The following is a 19810-nucleotide window of genomic DNA, read 5'->3' on the forward strand; positions in this document are numbered from 1 at the left end:
CGGCGGCGGCATGAAGCTAACGGACAACGTGCTGCGGAGCTTCCGCGTGGCCAAGGTCTTCCGCGAGAACTCGGACAAGATCAACTGCTTCGACTTCAGCCCCAACGGCGAGACCGTCATCTCCAGCAGCGACGACGACTCCATCGTGCTCTACGACTGCCAGGAGGGCAAGTGAGTGCGCCCCCGTGCCCCTTCGCCGGGCCCGGGGACCCGCGGCGGCGGCCGGGCCCTCCGCGCCGGCGGGGCTGGGGCCGCGGGGCGCCGCTGCCCGTGCGGGAGGGGGGTCCCGGGGAGGCTGCGCCCGATCCTCCCCGGGGCGGCCGTGCTCCTGAGCGGGAGGTGGCGGGGCTGGCCGCGGGCTGCTGAGCTTCGGTTGTGTCATTTCTTCTTTCCTGTTGTCGTTCTAAATTTAGGCTTGTAAATAGAGCTGCAGTGATGCCTGACAAGAAATTTTTATAAATGCTTGAGGTGGGGCGCAGAGATGGGAGCGCTACAGTCCTGTCAGTTTTGTCCACTTGTCTTTGCTTGTTCTCTACATAGATTGGAGCTAGTGATGTTATTTGGGTGTGAGAGCGTTTTCCTAGGCATGAGAACTAAATATTTCTTAAGCTAAGGATTTTGAATCTGGTCACAGTTTCAGGACTCGATATTGTTACGGGTGTGCAAACTGACTTCTTGGACTTATCCGGGTTTAAGTCTCAGTAAATAAAATAGAGGCAGTTGCTGTGAACAATGTACAGATGTGCCATTTAAAAAAACTTAGTCCAACTGTGACTTCTTGGTTAAGTATTTAAGCTTAAAGGTGAAGCTGGCATGGTGTGTGTTCACAATAACTTCCAAAAGCTTTATGGTGGCTTCATTAAAATGTAGTTCCTAAATTGTGTTTGGGAATGTTGTGTGTGAAGGTGATCCTCTGTGCTTTAAATCATTTTCTCTAATTACATTTTTATCTATGAAGCACAGTTAAGATATGTGTGTGATTTACATGTATCTTCAGAAATTGTCCAAATTCATATTAAAACAATTAGGATGTTTATTGATTGATCTTATTTAACATTATTAATGAATTATTAATGGATTAAGATGCATTTATTTCTCATTGAGCAGAGTTGTGCAGTTTATCCTTCTTTCACTGTTCACACAATCCTTGTCCCATCTTTTGGATAAAAAACAGTAATTTGCACAGCGCTTGAAATGTCCTCTTGTTCAATCAGAGGATGCAAATATGCAAACAAGGTAATCAGTAACTTTTGTCATTTGTGTCTTGGAATGTCTGCAGAAGAAGACCATTTGTATTCTATATGAGTTGGACCAAATTGAGCCAAATTATGTCACTATTCCAATGAAAACTTGGTGTTTGGATAATTCAGAGTTGTTTAAAAAATTTATTTGCATGTTTACGATATTGATTTTTCAGTAAAAGCTGTAATGTGCAGTAGAGAGGTGGTCACTGAGCCTGGAATTGAGCCTGGTAAACCAAAGAGAGTTGGTCTTTTGATATATCATGCAGTAACAATTTTAAAAGCTGAGAATGATGCAAAGAAAAGCTCTGATTGCAAATAAGTCATTGTGTGTTTGGCGCGAGAATGTGTTTGGCTCTTTTAAATTCTTTTAAATTCTTTTAAATGAAGTTTAACTTTCCTGTTGGTGTAGAGATGTGCTTTTGAGATTTTTTTATTTTTGAAAGTCTTGGGGAGATGAAAGTAGGCAGCATCACATTCGTGTAACAAATGAAAGATAAAGAAGATGCAGTTTGTAGGAAAAAGAATGAATAGGGTAGGGCAGCAATACAGGAGTGAAAGATGCATTGCTTCGGAGTACAGGGAGGTAGGTGTGTCAGTGTTGCCTATGTTTTGTAGTAAGCCTGGTATTCCTAATCCTTCTGCTTTTTCAAGCAGACTGAGACATTATACTTGTTTTGTGTTAAAGACTGCATTCTGCTTATTCTCTTTATTTTGCAGAATTTTTATTGTACGTTGTTTTATACTTCTGTTTAGTTTGCTTGCTTTACAAATTAACATCCTTGCTGCTTCCTGATACAGTGAACTTTAATTTGAAATGAGTTCTTATTTGTATAAGAACAGGTAATGTAATATGGATACTGTCTGCCATGGATAGTATTCTAGATCCTAATTACATACAATAGTAGAAGGGCTGAATGATGTTAATGCAGATACTACTGATTCTTCCTCCCCTTTCAAACTTGTAAAGAACAATTTGATGGGTTGGAAGGCATTTGATCCTTTCATTCCTGTCTCCATCTAGTTCTGATGTATGCTTTACAGTGAAAGGATTTGCTTTGATTAAGTTAGACATAACAGATCAATGGTCTATTACTGCAGTGTTACAGGGCAATAAGAGCAGTTTCAGCAAGGTAGCCCATGTTTCAGGATGCATTTCTCTAGCGGCTTTAAAATTAATTTGAATGTTGCTCACGTACTATCAATTGACTTAAAACTATAAGTGTGATTTTTAGAGGTGTCTAGGGATGAAGGGCACACTTTTTTCTCATCTTAGAAAGTTTTAGCTGTGAATTACTTTGTCACAGGAGACTCATGTGGAGATGAAAATTGAATTTGTGAATGATTATTGTTGTGATGTGGTGGAATTTGGCAGATTCCAGCCTATAGTTTAATTTTTTTCTTAATTAAGCCAATGTTTTGTGGGTCTGGATCTCTCACCTTCTTATATGTATCATTCCTAATGAATCTAAGGGCCAGCAGGAGAAAGTTTCCTGCTTGCTGGGTTTCGGTATAATGAGTTCTACTTCAGCAGAGGGTGGCCTAAATGGTAAAACTTTTCCCGGTGTAACAGTGGAAAATTTTGGACTTTTTTGTTTTCTTTTATTAGGAGTTCAGCTGATAGACTTAGCTTAAAAGTGCAGCTTTGTTTAGTTACACTGTAAGTATGTACTTGCCTGGTCTACTTTGCTTTGCCATACCTTAATAAACCATATTGATAAGAAAATCATCTTACCAGTGTAAGCAAGCCCATCTGAGGGTATTTCCGTTTCTAAGTGTGTCAGGACAGTTTAAATAGCTGTGCTTAGCCAAGAAATGACAGGATAAGATTCTCTACTTGAAACAGAATCCCTTGTAGTTTATATAGGGAACAAGCTTGAAAAATTAGTGTTACTTTTTCATGAACATACAATAATTTTGGAGCTGAGATTCCACTTGTATTTCCAAATGTGTCAACAATTACACTTGGGATTTCAACCCACTGTGCATCAACAAGTAACTTCAAAATGGACTGGCTCAAAGCATAACCAAGAGGCTTACCTACATCCGTTAAGGCTGAAGAATGAACTCTGAAAACTTTCAGAAGAAAATCTTATGTTGGGGTGTACAGCAGTCCCTGACTTGGAACAGGGAGCTCGTGGTTGCAAATTTTGTAACTCTGGTACAATATGTTGGTGGTCTAGCAAAGGTTTATTTAGCTTGTATTTTAGTATATATCAATTGTATGTTATTTATGCTCAGACCAACTGCTTTGATTGGGAATTGGGCCTTTACTTCTGTCTTTACAGCTTCTAAAATTGCTTTGGTGATACTGTATCTGGATTCTAAGTGTAGTGTGGCAGTAGGATTTAATATTTCTCATTCTGGAGAGCACTGATTTATCTTGACACCTGCTTAACTGCAGTATTCGGTAAACATATTGGTGAGCCTGGTTTGGTGTGACAGCTGTATCTGTTCTAGCTGTAGTGGTTAAAACCAAGGCACAGATATTACTTCTTACCAACCTTGACCATGTTTTGTTTATTCTTTATAGCAGGCTTGACAGTTACCTTCTAAAGCATTTTACTTTGGGGATATTGCTTGGTTTGTGAATGGGCTGGATATATTAACCTTAAACTTGGGCTTATGTTTAGTGATGGTGATTTGTTTAAAAAATATGCAAAACTTGGAGCTTTCCTTTTTGCGTGTTTAAATAGTAAATTATAAATAGACGGTCTTGTGTGCAAAGTGACATGCTTCTGCTTTTACCAGCTTCCATGAAAACTTCACCTTTCTGATGAAAATGAAAAAGTCACTTTCCTTCTCTTTGGTAAAAGTTCTTTTGTCTGTTTCTTGTTCTCCTTAATATCTTTATGTATATTCTTTAATAGTTGATGTCTTTGACTCTTTGGAATTGCCATCTGTRTTCTCAGGTTTTTAAGGGATTGCCCCTCCTTAGTTAAAAATGAAAAAGTTGTCAAGGTTTTTACTACAGTCGTTATTTTGTCTTTTTTGGCTAATTAAACTGTTTCTTAGCCCAAAGGTGTTGTATCTCTGAGTTCTGGGTACTGCCAGGAAGATGACTCCAAGGGCTCAGCTTGAGGAATACTTCAGTAACTTTGTCTGTTATTTTACTCCAATAGCTAATGCGTGCATCTCCGCTGCAGCAGCAAGCACTCATACTCTTGATCCTCTCTCTGCACTGCTGACTCACTCGCTGACTCTGTTCTGGATCAGTCCACCTCGCTTTCTCAAGACAAGCTGCCTGTACTGCCTGCCCTCAGCAGCATGGATGCAGGCTGCTTGAAACACTTAGCCTCGGGGCCAGGCTAAGTCTGTCCGTGTCCTGTCGTTTATCGGGATAGGCATAGCCATTATCAGCTAATCAGTCTGGTGTCATCTCCTTCTTCCTAACTGATGTCTCAGTTGTGTTAATCAGTTTAGCTCTTTCCAGTTCATTTTTGTTCATTCCTCTGTATAGTCTCCCTCACCACTAGGTTTATGCTGCTGTACCTGCAGCTGTGTAGTTGGCATTAGCTGTTTTTGTTTGTAACGGGTTTCCCAGTAAGCTGTCTTTTTTCTCCTGAATAGAGCTTCTGAGCTTTAAACTTTCCATCGATAAGGAAGAGACAGACCAGGCATGAGTCTTGGTATTTGTTTAATAAATAAGTAAATTGAATTTGGTCAGCAGGACAGCTGAGGTAACTGCAAAGAGCAGTATGGGGAAGTGTATCAGATATAATATTACAGAATTTTGGTTTCTAAATTTAAATTTTACTTTAAAGCACATACATTTGTGTTTTCAGTCTGTAGCATGTTTGCATCTGCAGAATTTTTGAAACTTTGATTTAAAAGTTTATTGGAAGGAACTGAGGAAGAACCTGTCGAGATTTGGAGTAAGTGGTACAGGCGGCGTAGAGTATTTAATTACATTTACTCTATAGACTTTCAGTTATTGGAAGTTTGGTCCCAGCAAGTTCATCCAAAGGCTGGCCCTATGTCTTCTGCTGTTTAAGAATTAATCTTTAAGAATAAAAGACTATTTTTGTTCTAGTACAAAGAGTCTCCAACTCATGCTCATGTTTGGGTGTGCCAATTTCAGGCTAATGAAAACAGGGAGAGAAAGTCAAGCATCTTAGAAACATCTTGCCTGAGGGTGTAGTCTCAACTATTCTTTTGGCAGCAGTTTTGGATTAAACTGCTCCTGCTGTTTGTTTCCATTCTCATGCTGTCCTCCTCGGTTTGCATCAATACAGCTTTTTACGGAACTGGGTAATAACCAGAGTTAGGAATTTCTAGATTAAAAATAGCTTTGGGGAGGCAGGGAGAATTGTATTATTTCTAACCTTGATCGGTTTCCCGTGGTAGTTTGCTGCCCAGCTTCAGAAACTGCTCTGCTGCCACAGCTGAGGAAGAAAGGGGAAGGAGGGTGGCGGAGAGCTTGCACCGCTTAAGCAGGCACTGCTGCTGAAAGAWGTGCTTATTAAACTGCTACTTTTAAGTTTACTTTGCAATTTAAGTGTCTATTACTGCAGTACATCACTTTGTTACCAGGCCCCTAAAAATCCAGTTTTGTATGTCTTCGTAACTCTCATTAGAATGTCTTTAATTATATCACATCATGTTACATTTGAGTTTTATACTTTAACTAAGGTTGAGATTTGAGTATAATTGTCCAGCAGTTTGAGAGTCTCTCCAGTGCTTTTAGACTAGTGATATGTACATGGTTGTGTTCATAACAAAAAGCCCTAGTTCTGAACCAGACACTCTGGTCTAGGTTTTGAACAAACAGAAAACACAAAGACAATCCCTGTCCCCAAACAAATTATTCTGAATAATAATAAAAAAAAGATAAATTGGAAATTTTGAAGGGCAAGTGAATGATGAGGCAGTGCTGGTCGACATTAAGGGCTCATTAACCTAGCCCCTCCAACTCTTTATGGTAGACATCATGGGAAAAGGAATTTTTGAAGGAGGCTAATGAATTTTGGAGGTGTTGTAGGGAACTCTTCAAGCCTAGGGACAGTCTTGGAGAGAGCACAAAGGTGCTTGTTTGAAAATTAAATACAAATGGTTTTCTTTCCTTATATGAAAGCATCTGACTACTTCAAATGGTCTAGTAATATATTAATGAAAACAGACGTTGTTAGTGTGGTGAGTCTCAGTTTGGGCTTTTTGTTGCAGTGAGTGCAACTATTTCTGCTTCCTTCTGGCAGACCAAAGAGAACACTGTACAGTAAGAAGTATGGAGTGGACCTCATCAGATACACCCATGCTGCCAACACCGTGGTGTACAGCTCCAACAAAATAGATGGTAAGTGATCTCCTGTAGTTCAGCATATTTAATCTCTCTGCACTTAAATTACATGCCCAGATAAATAGAAATAAAGGGCTGGAAAGAAAGTTACAGCAACCTTTAGGTGATAAACGTGCTGTCAGAGACAGAGGACTTAATGTTTGACTCCAATGCACAGCTCAGTGGTATTCCCTAGAGGATGCTAACACTAGTCTTGTTCAGTGCTATAAAAACTAAGGGATTAAACGCTGTTAGTGAGATACAAGTTCTGTTCTCAGCTCTGCAGTTTGTTTTGATGTTTGATGCCAGTGCAGCCAGCCAGCCTCAGCGCCTTGCTTCCTCTCATGTGAGATGAGGAAGAAGGAGCATGTGCCCAGAAGTTGGGCTATACAGATAGCTTTGTCTGGTGCATTTCCTAGTTCATTACAAAGAATGGGAGGTATTCTTCCTCCTGCTTATACAGCAGGATGTTCAGGTAACTCAGCAAATCACCAGCCAAGGCTAGAGTAGGTCACAGACTTCTTCCGATACTAGTTTTGCTTCTGTTCATTTGCCCCATTGCTTTTTTCGTGTAATAGGTATAGGCAAACCAACTGTTTCCTTGCCTTTTTTTTATGGTCACTGTGGTAACTACATTCTGTAAATCAATGACATTGAAGGACTTCTAGAGCTTCATGGGAGGCTTTCTATTAATGAATGCATTTATTTGAGTTTGAATTTAAAATTCAAATTTAGCAATTTGCACAGATAGGTTCATTAATTCTTCTATACAGTAATACTTCTTCCTAATGTTAGAACCAACTGCTGCTAATCACGACTACAAATTTTGTCTCAAAATTGTTTTGTTGTAGTCAGTGTCTTACAAAATTCTTCAGTGAACAAGTCTCTGTCTTAGTACAGCACTTAGTTTTTATAAACAGGTTTTAACATGGTATTTGTAAACTCATTTGTTTCTGGAAATGTGGTTCTATTTTGGTTTCTTCTATTAGAGTTTCACAGTAAAGGTACTGATGCTAGTAGTGGACAGAACATTGCTTTGTGTGTGTATAAGGTTGCTTAAGGAATTTTAAAAGGGGTGAATATTTAATAGAGAATATAAATTTGGAGAAGATGGAGATTAAGAGTTAAGAAGTCAGGTTATACTAGAACAAACCAGGCCCGAAACTGCAGAAGCAAGAAAGTTTCCCACTGATTGAGATTTAGTGGTATAAAAGGATTAGAAGTGTGACTGGAAGTATTTGCTTTTTTTTTTTTAAGTCTGTTTCACAGCTTAATTGTTATATTTTATTAAGGTATTACTTTGTTACATAGCAATTATGACTTGGTGGTTAAACGCTTTCTAATGCTATCTTAAATTGAGGGTTTTTTGCTATAGGCATTGTAAAACCTCTGAGGAACCAGAAGTTAAGAGTGTTCATCCTTCAGATTAGCATTACTATAAATATTTAATGAGAATAAAAGAAAATGTGAAAATGTTTGTTGCTTGTACTAACTGTACGCCTAATGGACCCCTATAAAATGCACTGCTAGTTCCAGATACTCTGTAGTGTCTACTATATGCGATCTTGGGCAAGGTGCATTATATTTTACCTACCTTACCAGAAGGGAAAATTAAGCCAGGTATATGTTATAGGAGCACTGACACTTGCTCCCAAGCATTTGGTGTATGTTGGAGTTCCTACTGAGTCAGTTATTTCTGAAGAGTTTCTCAAGACCTTTGAACCCAGCTCCTCRTGCCTGATTCCAGGCTGAGGTAGTAGTTTGTACAGTTTGAGGGTCTATGATACCACCCGGTACAGGAGATAACTGTACAGGCCACTGCCTTGCCTGGGACAGAGCGCTGCCGGCGAGAAGGATCACACAGCTGCACTCCCCCAGTGCTTCCTCTTAACAAAAGAAGATGAAGGTCTGCATGGATACTTCTGAAACCAGGTAATGACAGTTCTTGCAGGAAAAATGAGATGTGCTTTAACAGCATGCTTGGAGCACACCGGTTCTAGTCATGTTGAGATGTGAAACTAATTTTTGTGGATTTATCTTTTGGGATAGTCATTTAACGTCACTGAGAGCCTTCTAGAATGGTGTGTTGTCAGGATTATGTTTCCCATTTGATCAGTTGTCCTTAATTTTGTCGACAAATATTAGAGGATAGTGCAGAACTCTGATCTCAGCTGGTTGGGAAATTTCAGGCAAAAATGATAATTTGAGAGTTTTTTTCACAGAACCCAAATCTTGCAGAACAAACCTTTCAAAAAGTGCCAAACRTTCTACCCCTTACGGCTGTGAAAATGCTCCGTGCATATTGCCTGCTTGTTGGCTTTTATTCTTCACAGTCAAAAGTAGAAATGTCTTTTTTCCCTTAATTTATCTTTGGAGCTTCGACAGTACTTGTTGATAGAGCAGTAAGCAGTCTAGCTCAGTGCTGTTTGGTGCAGGTGCATAATGCAAGTCTCTTCCATCCAGCAGTAGTGTCCTTGCAAATAAAATTAGAGGGAATTTTGCTGATGTTGTTTTTCTGTTAGTCTTTCCCTCTGAAAACTGCTTTCAGATGTCAGAAATTTAACTTATGTTCTTCATGTTTCATCACTTGAATACGCATGCAGGTAAAGATTAAAAAGTGCCTTCTTTTTTTTCAGTGAATTAAGCTTATCCTTCTGTCCCCTCTCAAGGTTTATCTGTTCATGTATAAATGCAGAGAATGCRTAAAGGCGTTGATTATTAGATAAAAGAACTTCTCTGCTTGAGACTTGTTATTTTTTAGTGTTCCTGTCCTGGCTTTGAAGCCTGTATTCTATCTCCTTTCTGGCTGAATGCTAGAATTCACACATTTCCTATGATTATTGTTTAGCTGGCAACACATTTTCTGCATGACTGTGCTGGTAGGACAGCAAGCTGCATGCGGGAAAGCAAAAAAAAAGTGGTGGTATCAACTTTGTAAAATCCTGATTTTGAGAGAATGATGGGAAAAAAAAACTTCTGATGCTTTAATTTGAGCAACTTTGAAATTAACTTACGTAATTTGCTACTGGAGCGAGTCCAGCAAAGGGCTACTAAGATGATTAAGGGACTGGAGCATCTCTCWTATGAGGAAAGGCTGAGAGAGCTGGGACTGTCTAGCCTGGAGAAGAGAAGGCTCAGGGACAGTCTTATCAATGTGTATCTGAATGGAGGGTGTAAAGGGGATGGGGCCAGACTCTTCTCAGTGGTGCCCAGCGATAGGACAAGAGGCAATGGACACAAACTGAAACACGGGAAGTTCTGTCCRAACATGAGGAAAAACTTCTTTACTGTGAGGGTGACAGAGCACTGCAGCAGGTTGCCCAGAGAGACTGTGGAGTCTCCATCCTTGGAGATATTCAAATGCTGTCTGGACAGGGTCCTGTGCAACGTGCTCTAGGTGACCCTTCTTGAGCAGGGGGGTTGGACTGGATGATCTCCAGAGGTCCCTGCCAACCTCAACCATTCTGTGATTCTGTTAAAACTCGCATGGCAGTTTGCCTGCAAGATGTAATATGTCTTCAGACTGTGGGAAATATCCTTCCTGATGCTTGATTTCCTCTTTTGGCTTTGGAAACCAGGTTGTTTTATGTCTGTTTCTAACTTAATCCTGTTTCAAAGTCAGACCTGAAATCAAGGGACCAGACCTGCTCTCTGTGGCAAGATTCTGTTGCTGCCAGGTGCAGGTTTACCTGTGTAACTTGCTTTTAGATAATGTTATACACATGGTGTAATAAGGCTTATGTTTTATGCTTATGGTTTCAGATACAATACGATACCTCTCACTGCATGACAACAAATACATTCGATATTTCCCGGGGCATACAAAAAGGTAAGATGAGGCCTGCAAACAGTACAGGAGAGATCGAAATAATGGTTGTAATGAGCGTGAATTGGGTTAGACTCARTTTAGTCTGGTTCTCTTTTTGTAGAACGGTATTCATGGGAATTACGAACTTGTATGCAACTGTTGGGCTAGATGTTGCATCATGAACTCCCTTATATGTCCCTGATGCACGTGGTCTTTTGTGTTACAGAGTGGTTGCCCTTTCAATGTCTCCAGTGGATGATACTTTTATTTCTGGATCTCTCGATAAAACTATTCGGCTTTGGGATCTCCGCTCTCCAAACTGCCAGGTAGGATATCAAATTCATGGGCATGTTTTTGTGCATTATGAAACGTTCTTTCAGTTAGAAGGATGTGCAGCGGCTGTGTGCTTGTTACAAAAACAAAAATACTGCCACGCTAACGTATGCTGCTGAGTTAGAGTTGACACCTTCCTGGAATGCTGAAGGAATCATGCTCACGAATCCCTATGAAATATTTGTAACATCACTCACTTTCACCCTTATCTCTGTGTTGGAGAGGCACTGGGAAGAGTGAGAGGTAACACCCAGAGCTGATGAAACAAGAGAAGAGCTGGGTGTCATCAGCTTGTTAGTCACCATGCAGTGAGTGTTCTCCCTTAGCAGGCATCTCTCCTGGGTTGGGAATGGTAACAGAAGGGGTGTTGTGAGATGTATTTTATTTGAGTGTTCATAGTGTCTTTGTGCTTAAAATCACCAACTTAATGCCATTAAATTTGATGAAGAAATTGGAGGTCTAAAACAACTGCCGTACAGTCTGCCCACCCCTTGCACCACCTTTGTTGTTCGTCAGACCCATTTGTGAGCAGAGTTAATTTTTGAACAAAGCAAAAACCTGTTCATTTTTTGTTTATTTGTTTTGCTGGAATAGTGTGGGTGKTTTTTTTTCTTTTAGTGGAAGCAGGCTTGCATGGGGTGAGAAAGTGCTGTTGTACTCGTTGTACTTTCACTGTATTCTCCCTTCTCGCTGGGACCAAGTTGCTTGCAAGAGGGCCAGTTACTGATTCCAGCTGATGCAACTGTAAATGCAAAAGGAAAAGTTACATTTCTTGCAAAACAATTTGGTTTGCCTTAAAAATAAGCTTTTTTTTTAAACTAGAAATCTTAATTCCGCCCTTCTCTGGGAGTATGCCCTAAATGAGTTGCTCACCATTTATTCTTGCCAGTGTGTAAATTTGCCTTGTGATGACTCTCAGTGTAGGAGTTGCAACAGATAAAGCTGTAAATTCAGTGGCAGTCCTGTGATTTATGCTAATGCTTAAAATTGTAAGCGTAACAGAACTAGGACTTGCAACTAGAAGCTGCATCCAGCAAAGTTTGGGAAACAGGTTCAGGAAGTGTTGCTTGTAATTATCAATTTGCCCATGAGATGGCAGCCGTCGTACATTTAAGCAGTAGAGTGGAGTCACAGCTGTCTTGCTTGCAGAGGGTGATGAGTATTAGCTAGCTTACTGTCTAGTCTTGAGAGACTTCAGGGGAAAGAAAGAAAAGACAAGTAGTAAAGTCTGAAGAACAGTATTTCAGAAGTGTAGAAACTTCTTGAGTGTATTGTTGATTTAATCAGGAATGTGTTCTTATAGATGCGCGTGCAGTTACAYGAAGACATTTGGCTAACACATAAACCTGCCTGTCAGTATACAGAAAGTGATCTATTTTGTTGGCTTTTATCARGTGTTCCCAAACCTTTTCTAATATGTGAGTTAATATGAAAAATTGACATTAAAAATAAGCATTGATATTAATGTTTCAATTCTAATACATAAGGTCTGTTGGCTTCCAGAAGGTATGGGTTTGCATTAAACTGGCATGAAAAGTTCAACAGTGGTGTTTAGCAGAGCTGTTTCTACTCATTTCCAAGATACTGTGCTTTTTTTCCCTCTTTCATAACCATAATTGATAGCCTGTTGCTATCAATTGTAGCAGCAGTGTTTTGTGGAACTGTCCAGTATGGTTACTAATACAGCCATGTCATCCTCCCTTCTCCGTGTACTTTTTGAGTGGGTGACAGCTCTAATGAGGTCTTGATTTGTTTCGACATAAACATTTATCATTACAGCAGACTCTGAAGCTCTGTGTGATAACCTGGAGTGATCAGGGTTGCTTTTTGAGAAGCTGACCTCTGAAACTTTCTAAAACTCTGGCTGCTATCCTGCTCACAGTGGGATCAAAGGGTATTGTTAGAAATGTGAGCATCCATTTAGTGAAATAAGTTGTACTGCTTTTACTTTCTAGGGTTTAATGCATCTCCAGGGGAAGCCTGTGTGTTCTTTTGACCCAGAGGGGTTGATTTTTGCTGCTGGAGTCAATTCTGAAATGGTGAAGCTTTATGATCTCCGCTCTTTTGACAAGGTGAGATATGCTAGCTTCATTTCTTATGCTTTTTAGCTTGCAAGAAGTAGTGTCTAAATGCGCTGCTCAGAGTCCAGATTTGTTTGAAACATCCCACAGTTTACTCCATATAACCATCTGTGTCACCACTAGCTGTCACATGGGAGTTTTCGGTAAGTATACATCTGTTAGACAGAGGCAAGTCCATGCTGTCACCAGATCCTGAAATCCACTCTTGGACCAGTGTTCAAGTTTACTTCAGCTCTCTAAACTCTTTCAGACCCCTGTTCGGAGGTGGTGGTGGTTGTTGTTTTCCTTGCTCATTATTCTAGAAGAACACTAGGAAAGACAGACCAGGATCATTGGGTGGGCAGCTGAATTGGCTAAGCGCTGAGCATAGTTTGTACCATAGATTAAAAAAGTCAGATGGCAATAACACCAGCTCAAGCTCTTAGTCTAGCTTCAGTTGGCGGCCTTGTTTGAAAATGAAAACTTAATCCTACCTTAAATTTCTACTGTTGGATGTAGTAGGATTGAATTCTCTTGTCACTCGACTGGCAGTGAACCAGGGTTTTGTGTGCCATCTCCCGTGGGAGTATGTGATATTGAAGTACCCTGTGTTGGCTATGGAAAGCCATGGGTTCATACTTCTTTTTGAAACCTATACGCACAGTGGCAGATTATTGCTATGACATTTTTTTTTGTCTGGTAGCTCGCGCTCTTCTGTCCAATAAGTGTATTCAGYTTTCTTCTTAAAATCTTAAACTTTTCCTTTGCTAAAGGTAATAGACTCTTATTAGCAATGGTGCATATGGAGTCTGTCATTTCCCCCCCTTTTTTTTTCTTTGAAGGGTCCATTTGCTACATTTAAGATGCAGTATGATCGAACATGTGAGTGGACAGGTTTGAAGTTCAGTAATGATGGCAAACTCATCCTTATATCGACTAATGGAGGGTTCATTCGACTGATTGATGCCTTTAAAGGAGCCGTCTTGCATACATTTGGGGTGAGCTCATTTTTTGTGTTACCTGCTTGAAACGTGGTGCTAGGTGCTCATTTGGGATGATGTGAACCCAGAGACAAACAGATAAGATGTTCCTTTGCGTTCAAGGCTAGGTCTCTGTCTCCCTTTCTGTTGCAGTGGTACAAAGGTCTGTGAATGACATGGTATGGATTTCAAAGGGGGCTTCTAAACATACTATGTGGCTGACTGGTCGTCTGGTTTATCTTGATCTTAGGGCATTTTTTGAAACTCTGTTTCCACTTTAAAAGCTCGTGCTGTATCTCTTCTTTGTACAGGTTTCTGTTTTTTCATCAGTGAGGAAAAGCTAAATTTAGGCATGTTATCACCAAAAAGCAGTAGTCCTCCTGCCCCTATCTGCACTCAGAGCTCTGCAGTGTCATTAGAGGGAGTTCTGCCCTTTGCTTGTGAGGTTGTTGTGAACACAGTCTCTACTACGTGTTCTCCTGTCTTGTGCCATAGGGATACAACAATAGTAAGGCTGTCACGCTGGAGGCATCGTTCACACCAGACTCTCAGTTCATCATGATAGGTAAGATATTCTTCTTAGAATTTGAGTGCCCTGAAACTAGGTGTGTTGCCTAGGACTAAAGCAGTGTCTCTGGGAAGCAGAATATATCTAAATAATACAGTGCAACTCGCAGCTTTTTTTTGCTTTACCAGCAGTTTTCTCTCTCTTTGGTAACTTACTCAATATCTTCTAGAATGAAGCCTATTTTATGACTTCAGTGAAATGTAAATGAGCCTGAAAGACTTTTATTTTTCCCTTGTATATGAACACTTCTCCAAAAAAGATAAGCTGGCAAGCTATTGCTGTGCTTGGAGGACTGTCACATATTCTAGATCAGTGATGCTCAACCTGTGGCTAGGATGGGCTCATACACTCTCTCTGAAGGCGTTTTGGAACTGTATGTTGGGGCCTGTCCTCCGTTACCTGACCAGCCAGGCACATGTCTGTGCTGAGGCTGCTGGTCCCACAGCCTGATGTGTTCACCTGCCTAGCAGGGACATCCCTGCGCTGGTGACATGCTGGGGTAGCTGCATTTTGGTCATGTGGCTCTTGTAAATCCCCGTGTTTGTGGAACAAGTTCTGTTTAACCCTTGAAAGAAGCAGCAGGCATCAGCCTGATGGCTCACAGAGTGATTCCTCTGACCTAGGCACCCATCCTCACCTGCCACAGGAAGGTGGTATCCTGATTCAGTTTTTCCCTGGGCAAGTGATGGTCTTGGCAAAATTCTTTTTTTGCTCTGGCTAAGAACTTTCTGATTATGTCCTTTCAAAAGAAAACTATAGTGAAAAAAATTCCAAAATGCATACTTCTGTTTGATTTTTACTTACGATTAAGGTGTAACTCGTGCTGCTTATTTTTTTTTCCCTGAAAGGCCAAACAGAGAAATATGGAAGCAGAAGAAAATTCTATGCATTTTTATTAGGAATCCTATTTAAAATGAGACTAAAATAGAGTTAAATTGTAAAAATGTTAAGTACGCAACTTCAGAGTGCATCCTGTTAAAATGAAAGCTTGCAAACGTCATTATTAAAATGAAAAACCTGCTCCACTGAACTGATTTAGGCAGTTGAGGCCTCTAATGGGGCTCCTGCTAGTCAGCATAATGCATTGATATCTGGTTACCTTCAAGCCAAAGCCTTTGGTTTGATTCTGTGCATAACTAGTGAAAAGTTCATCTGTGTGCTGGCCTCTCCAATGTATCTTGTGTATCTTGTTTTTTTTACTCCTGCCTGCAGGTTCAGAGGATGGGAAGATTCATGTTTGGAATGGGGAAAGCGGGATGAAGGTGGCTGTGTTGGATGGGAAACATACGGGTCCTATAACCTGTCTGCAGTTCAATCCAAAATTCATGACTTTTGCTAGTGCATGTTCCAATATGGTAAGAAATGTGGTTAAATTCCTCCTAGTGCAGTGATGTCCTGACCCTTGCGGAGTAAAGCTGAGAAGGCTCCGGGCTATGCCAATCTCACTGTGTCACTAATGCACATTTCCTTAGGCTTTGGTGAAAGCCAGGTCTGTCTGTCTGTGCTTTGATTGAGCATTACCTGGCAGGTAGATAAGTGAGGCAGCACACTGAGTACTGGCAGACTTGTGTTTGGACAAATACATGACGGTGCAGTGAATGAATGAGCACGCAGAAGCATGAGTTCTTTAGGTTACTATAACATGGCTGGTGTGTTTTCATTTTATGGTAAGAATGGCTTGCTCTGGAGAACATGCAACGCAAACCAAACGAGGATAAGCAAGGACTGTAATCTTTAACTGCTGGGAAGGTGCTTCCTTGGTAGTCTCTGCCTGTATGTGTATGGCAGGGAGCAGCAATCGACTCCTGACCTGTGCTGTAAGGCAGACTTGTATTCTGCTCTGTAAAAGATGCTCTTTTTTTCCTCTTTTGTAGGCCTTTTGGTTGCCAACTATTGATGACTAATTCCTAGGCTGCAGCTGCCATCAGGTGACTTCCATACTGCTAACAGCAGCATACTCACTCTCACAAGAATAGTGTTGGAATTGCCTAGATCTCCTTGACTGTGTTCCCACTCCTGTGTATGTTTCCATATGTCTTACCTTTATTTGCTGCATTCCTTCGCAAGGACTCCTCCACTTGACCTCCTAGTATGTTCAGAAACGGCATGCAACTCTTTCGTACCTTCCAGTCCCTGCCCAGCAGGCTTCACCTGAAGTTGGAATTGGCACAGTATTATTTCTGAGAGCAATGGAGTCTGATTTATTTACAAAATGCTTGTGGCAGTTTTTAAGCTGTAATTGTGTTCTCTCTTCTTTCTCTAAGTGCGCAATGCTGTTGATGTTCCAAGGTGGAACATGCAGTTTTTCCCCATAAGCGCATGTTTTTCACATCTGGGATCTCTTTAGTTTCATTGCAGTCCACAGCCGCAAAGTTTTTCCTGTGCCAAATGTGAACACTGACCGTTTTTAACTCAAACAGTAGATGCTGGATTCTTTTGCAGCTGAACATGTGCTGAAAGAGTGTGTGACTGTAAATATGCATTACACAGCCTGTCATCATTTTTTGGGGTATTTTAGTGTGCAGCAAAACGTACAGGTTTTGTCCACTGTCAGAGCTTGAAGAAGCCTCCTTGCTGTTTGCTGTGCCAGCATCCCAGAGGGCGCACGCAGTACTGAAGAAGTCTGGTCAGTGTCCCAAGCAATAAAGGAGTCTGTCAGCAGGAAGATGGAGAAACCAAACTAAGACTGAAATCAGTCTGCCTGTTTATCTTCCTTATGTATCATCTTGGCTGATCTTACTTGTAAATATTGGGGGGGAGGGGGAGTGTAGTGGGAATGGGCCATATTTTTTTACTTTTAGATATTAAAGAATATGATGTGGGCCAGTATTGTGGGCTGTCTAGGCTGTTTACCTTCACCAATACAGTTTTCCCCTCCTGGTTTGTAAATAAGCTCCATTAAACTCTCCCCAAACTGGGTTTAGACCTGTATCCCTTTTGTTGATGAAACTGGCATGCACAGTTAGTTCCTCATGCATTTTGTTACAGGCTGTGCAGGTTTTCAGTGATCGCATTGAAAGARCAATGCTACCTTGTCGGATGGAGTCTACAGAATTGAATACAAAATCTTACATGTGGCCRTTGAAGATGCACTCTGGCTTTGCTTTGCTGTGGCCCGGCTCCAAGGAATGCCCCTGCAGGAGATAAGAGGGGAATGCTCCCCTGCTCCAGAGGGGCTTGCTGGGGTACAGTACAACAAGGCTGGCAAGCCAGTCTTCAAGCCTGGTTCCAGTTTCTTTTTCCTGAAGCACTGCATTGATCAGATGCATCCAGCAGTAGGCTGGGAAAGGTTCAGTGTAAACGTGTTGTTCATTGTATTCCTACTTTGCCAAACACTCCTGGTTTTAGTTGCTGGGTCACAGCTTGGAAAGTCTGTTCTTTCCCTCACCTTGTCACGTGTACTTCCCCTCTCCTAAATACAAAAGGTTGGAAAGGTAACAAAACAAACATGGAAATGGGTGTGGTCTGGGTGCTTTAAGTATCAGTCCATACTGGAGAACAGTGCTGTAGGGTTTTACCTTAGGTTGGTGGTCTGGATGTTCCATATTACAGCAAAGTTTCTCAACTGTGGGGCCCTGTATATAATGCAGAGCATGTCTCCTGGGAGAAGTAAATTAGCCTGTAGAACAGCTTCCCTCTGTTTTGCTTTCCCTCGCAATTTTTAAAGCGCTTGTCAGTGGAAATGTTCTATGCTAACGGCTGGGGATGTGGAATGAGCATTTCTTCCCTGCTGGTCCCTTTGAAGTAGTAGTGCATGTTGAGCTGCAGCATGTGCCTGTGACAGGCACACTGTCGTCAGGAGGACTGCTGTGCATGAGGCAGTCTGAAGAACTCAGTGTTTGAATCTGTGGTTGAAGTTGCTGTTTAGGCTTTGTGACTTGCCTCTGCTAGTGCTACTGCATACACTTAGAGCCATCTCTAATGGCATCATCCGTGTGATGTGAGTTTGTTGCCCAGACCGAAGGAGGGAAGGGAACGGCAGACTGATGATGCTTTTGATCTTGCCAAACAGTTCTGCTGTTGGAGCTGCAGATGAGATTCTTCCTGGTGCGTACTGTCCTGCTGTCACCTCTAAAATGCCAAGGGCAAAGGAAGATGGATAGCTCAGTCTTCACTGTTGACTAGGTCTCCAACCACTTCTTAACCTCAATATTGTTGCATTCCAGGCTGCTTGGTGCTGTTTCACCGTTGTCAGTGTTTCTGTAAGCAGTGGTTTGTAACATACAGGTATTTGGGGTTTGTGGTGCATTTTGACGGTTTGACCTTAGCCTTCAGTAGCAAATAGTCTTTCAAGGTTTTGTAAAGTCTATTGCCTAAAAGAAGGGAACAGATAGCCCCCAGCTGTTTTTTTTCTTAACTTTAACAGGCAAGTATTTGGAGGGCTTTTCTTTCTAAAAATGTWCTTCGCTAATGTTTTGAGCTCTTATCTAAGGACTGTTGTTCATTTCTCTTCTGCTTGCAGTGTTGTAMATCTTTGTGCATTGCAGCATGAAATGTTTTTTTTTTTAAAAAAATAAAGATCAAAGTACCAATCTAGAAGGACACACATAGTAAGAACATCAGTGGCTTTCTGGGGTGAAGATAAATTTACAGGTTCATGCACAACACAGCACTAATGCGCAGTTCAAAATTAAACTGAATGCTTTTCCTGGGCCACTTGCCACCCACACAGTGGCAAAGACATCTTTCTCAGCTGATGTAGTGGTGAACATTTCCCATCTGCCTTTAGAAGATGGAAATATGCCAACTATTGTCAAGAAACTTCAGTACCACTTGTTTCTATAAAATTAGATAGAATTGAAAGGTGAATAAAGGTTTTAGCTTCCAACTTTTACATGCTTCTCTAAAAGCATCAGGACTGCAATTCTTATGCTCTTAAGGTCAGCCGGCTAATCAGAAACATACCTCATTAAAAATAGCACTCCCATATCTAACACAGAGTGTCCAACCCTGTGTAAAGCCAAGCAGGAAACAGCTTTCCATTCTCCCCCAAATTTGAGATTTAAAAGATGAACCCCCTGTTCTGCTCTGGGATGAAATAAAGACCTTTCTTCAAAATGGAGGATGTGCTAGACTCACCAGGCTACCCCTGAATAAGCAGCAGTGTTGGCCGAGCAGATCTGCTTGGGTTGTAGGAAGCTTGGGTGTGATTCTCTGAGTTAGTCTTTGAGAGATTGTTTTCAGACTCCCACATCCTTGGTTAATATCCCAGCCTCTGCTCTGGGGGACATGGAAGCAATTGAGTAAAGAAATTTGGAAGCAGCAGTGTATCTTTTCCGATCCCGCTTCTGGCTATATTTGCACTTTAAGAGTCTACACCTTATTTTTTGGTCAGAGGTTAGGGTCCTGTTGAGCCTTTCAGAGAAGCTGTTCTCTTTGGTTGTGAGCTGATATTGTGAATTTAACTCCTAGGTGGTATCTGCCAGATGAGTGTAAATATATGAAGTCAAGTTATGCTTTGTCACAAAATATTACATATGTGGAGAATTCAATGTTGTGGCTGTTATCAATAAATATTTTGTAGACAGATTACCGAGTACTGTAA

The 19810-nt window shown here is 41.1% G+C and overlaps 1 protein-coding gene across 1 annotated transcript; it reads left to right on the forward strand.

Annotated features, from left to right (window-relative positions):
• Window positions 1-6: 6 nt before the first annotated feature.
• WDR82 (WD repeat domain 82) lies at window positions 7-19794 on the forward strand. The gene is made up of 9 exons (XM_026071507.1): window positions 7-171; window positions 6437-6534; window positions 10279-10345; window positions 10551-10650; window positions 12613-12729; window positions 13560-13715; window positions 14193-14262; window positions 15478-15620; window positions 16140-19794. Exons 1-9 carry the CDS (start codon window positions 11-13, stop codon window positions 16167-16169), a joined length of 942 nt encoding a protein of 313 aa, XP_025927292.1. The 5' UTR covers window positions 7-10; the 3' UTR covers window positions 16170-19794.
• Window positions 19795-19810: the final 16 nt, after the last annotated feature.

Source organism: Apteryx rowi, unplaced genomic scaffold, assembly GCF_003343035.1.
Source record: "Apteryx rowi isolate R43461 unplaced genomic scaffold, aptRow1 scaffold_326, whole genome shotgun sequence".
In the NCBI taxonomy this organism is placed as follows: domain Eukaryota; kingdom Metazoa; phylum Chordata; class Aves; order Apterygiformes; family Apterygidae; genus Apteryx; species Apteryx rowi.

What these genes read in the sequence shown, in the direction of transcription:
- WDR82 (XM_026071507.1), top strand. Translation starts at nt 11, where the DNA reads ATGAAGCTAACGGACAACGTGCTGCGGAGCTTCCGCGTGGCCAAGGTC. An exon ending in TCCGCTCTCCAAACTGCCAG is followed by an intron (nt 10,651 to 12,612) that starts GTAGGATATCAA and finishes TTTACTTTCTAG; the next exon opens with GGTTTAATGCATCTCCAGGG. An exon ending in CTAGTGCATGTTCCAATATG is followed by an intron (nt 15,621 to 16,139) that starts GTAAGAAATGTG and finishes CCTCTTTTGTAG; the next exon opens with GCCTTTTGGTTGCCAACTAT.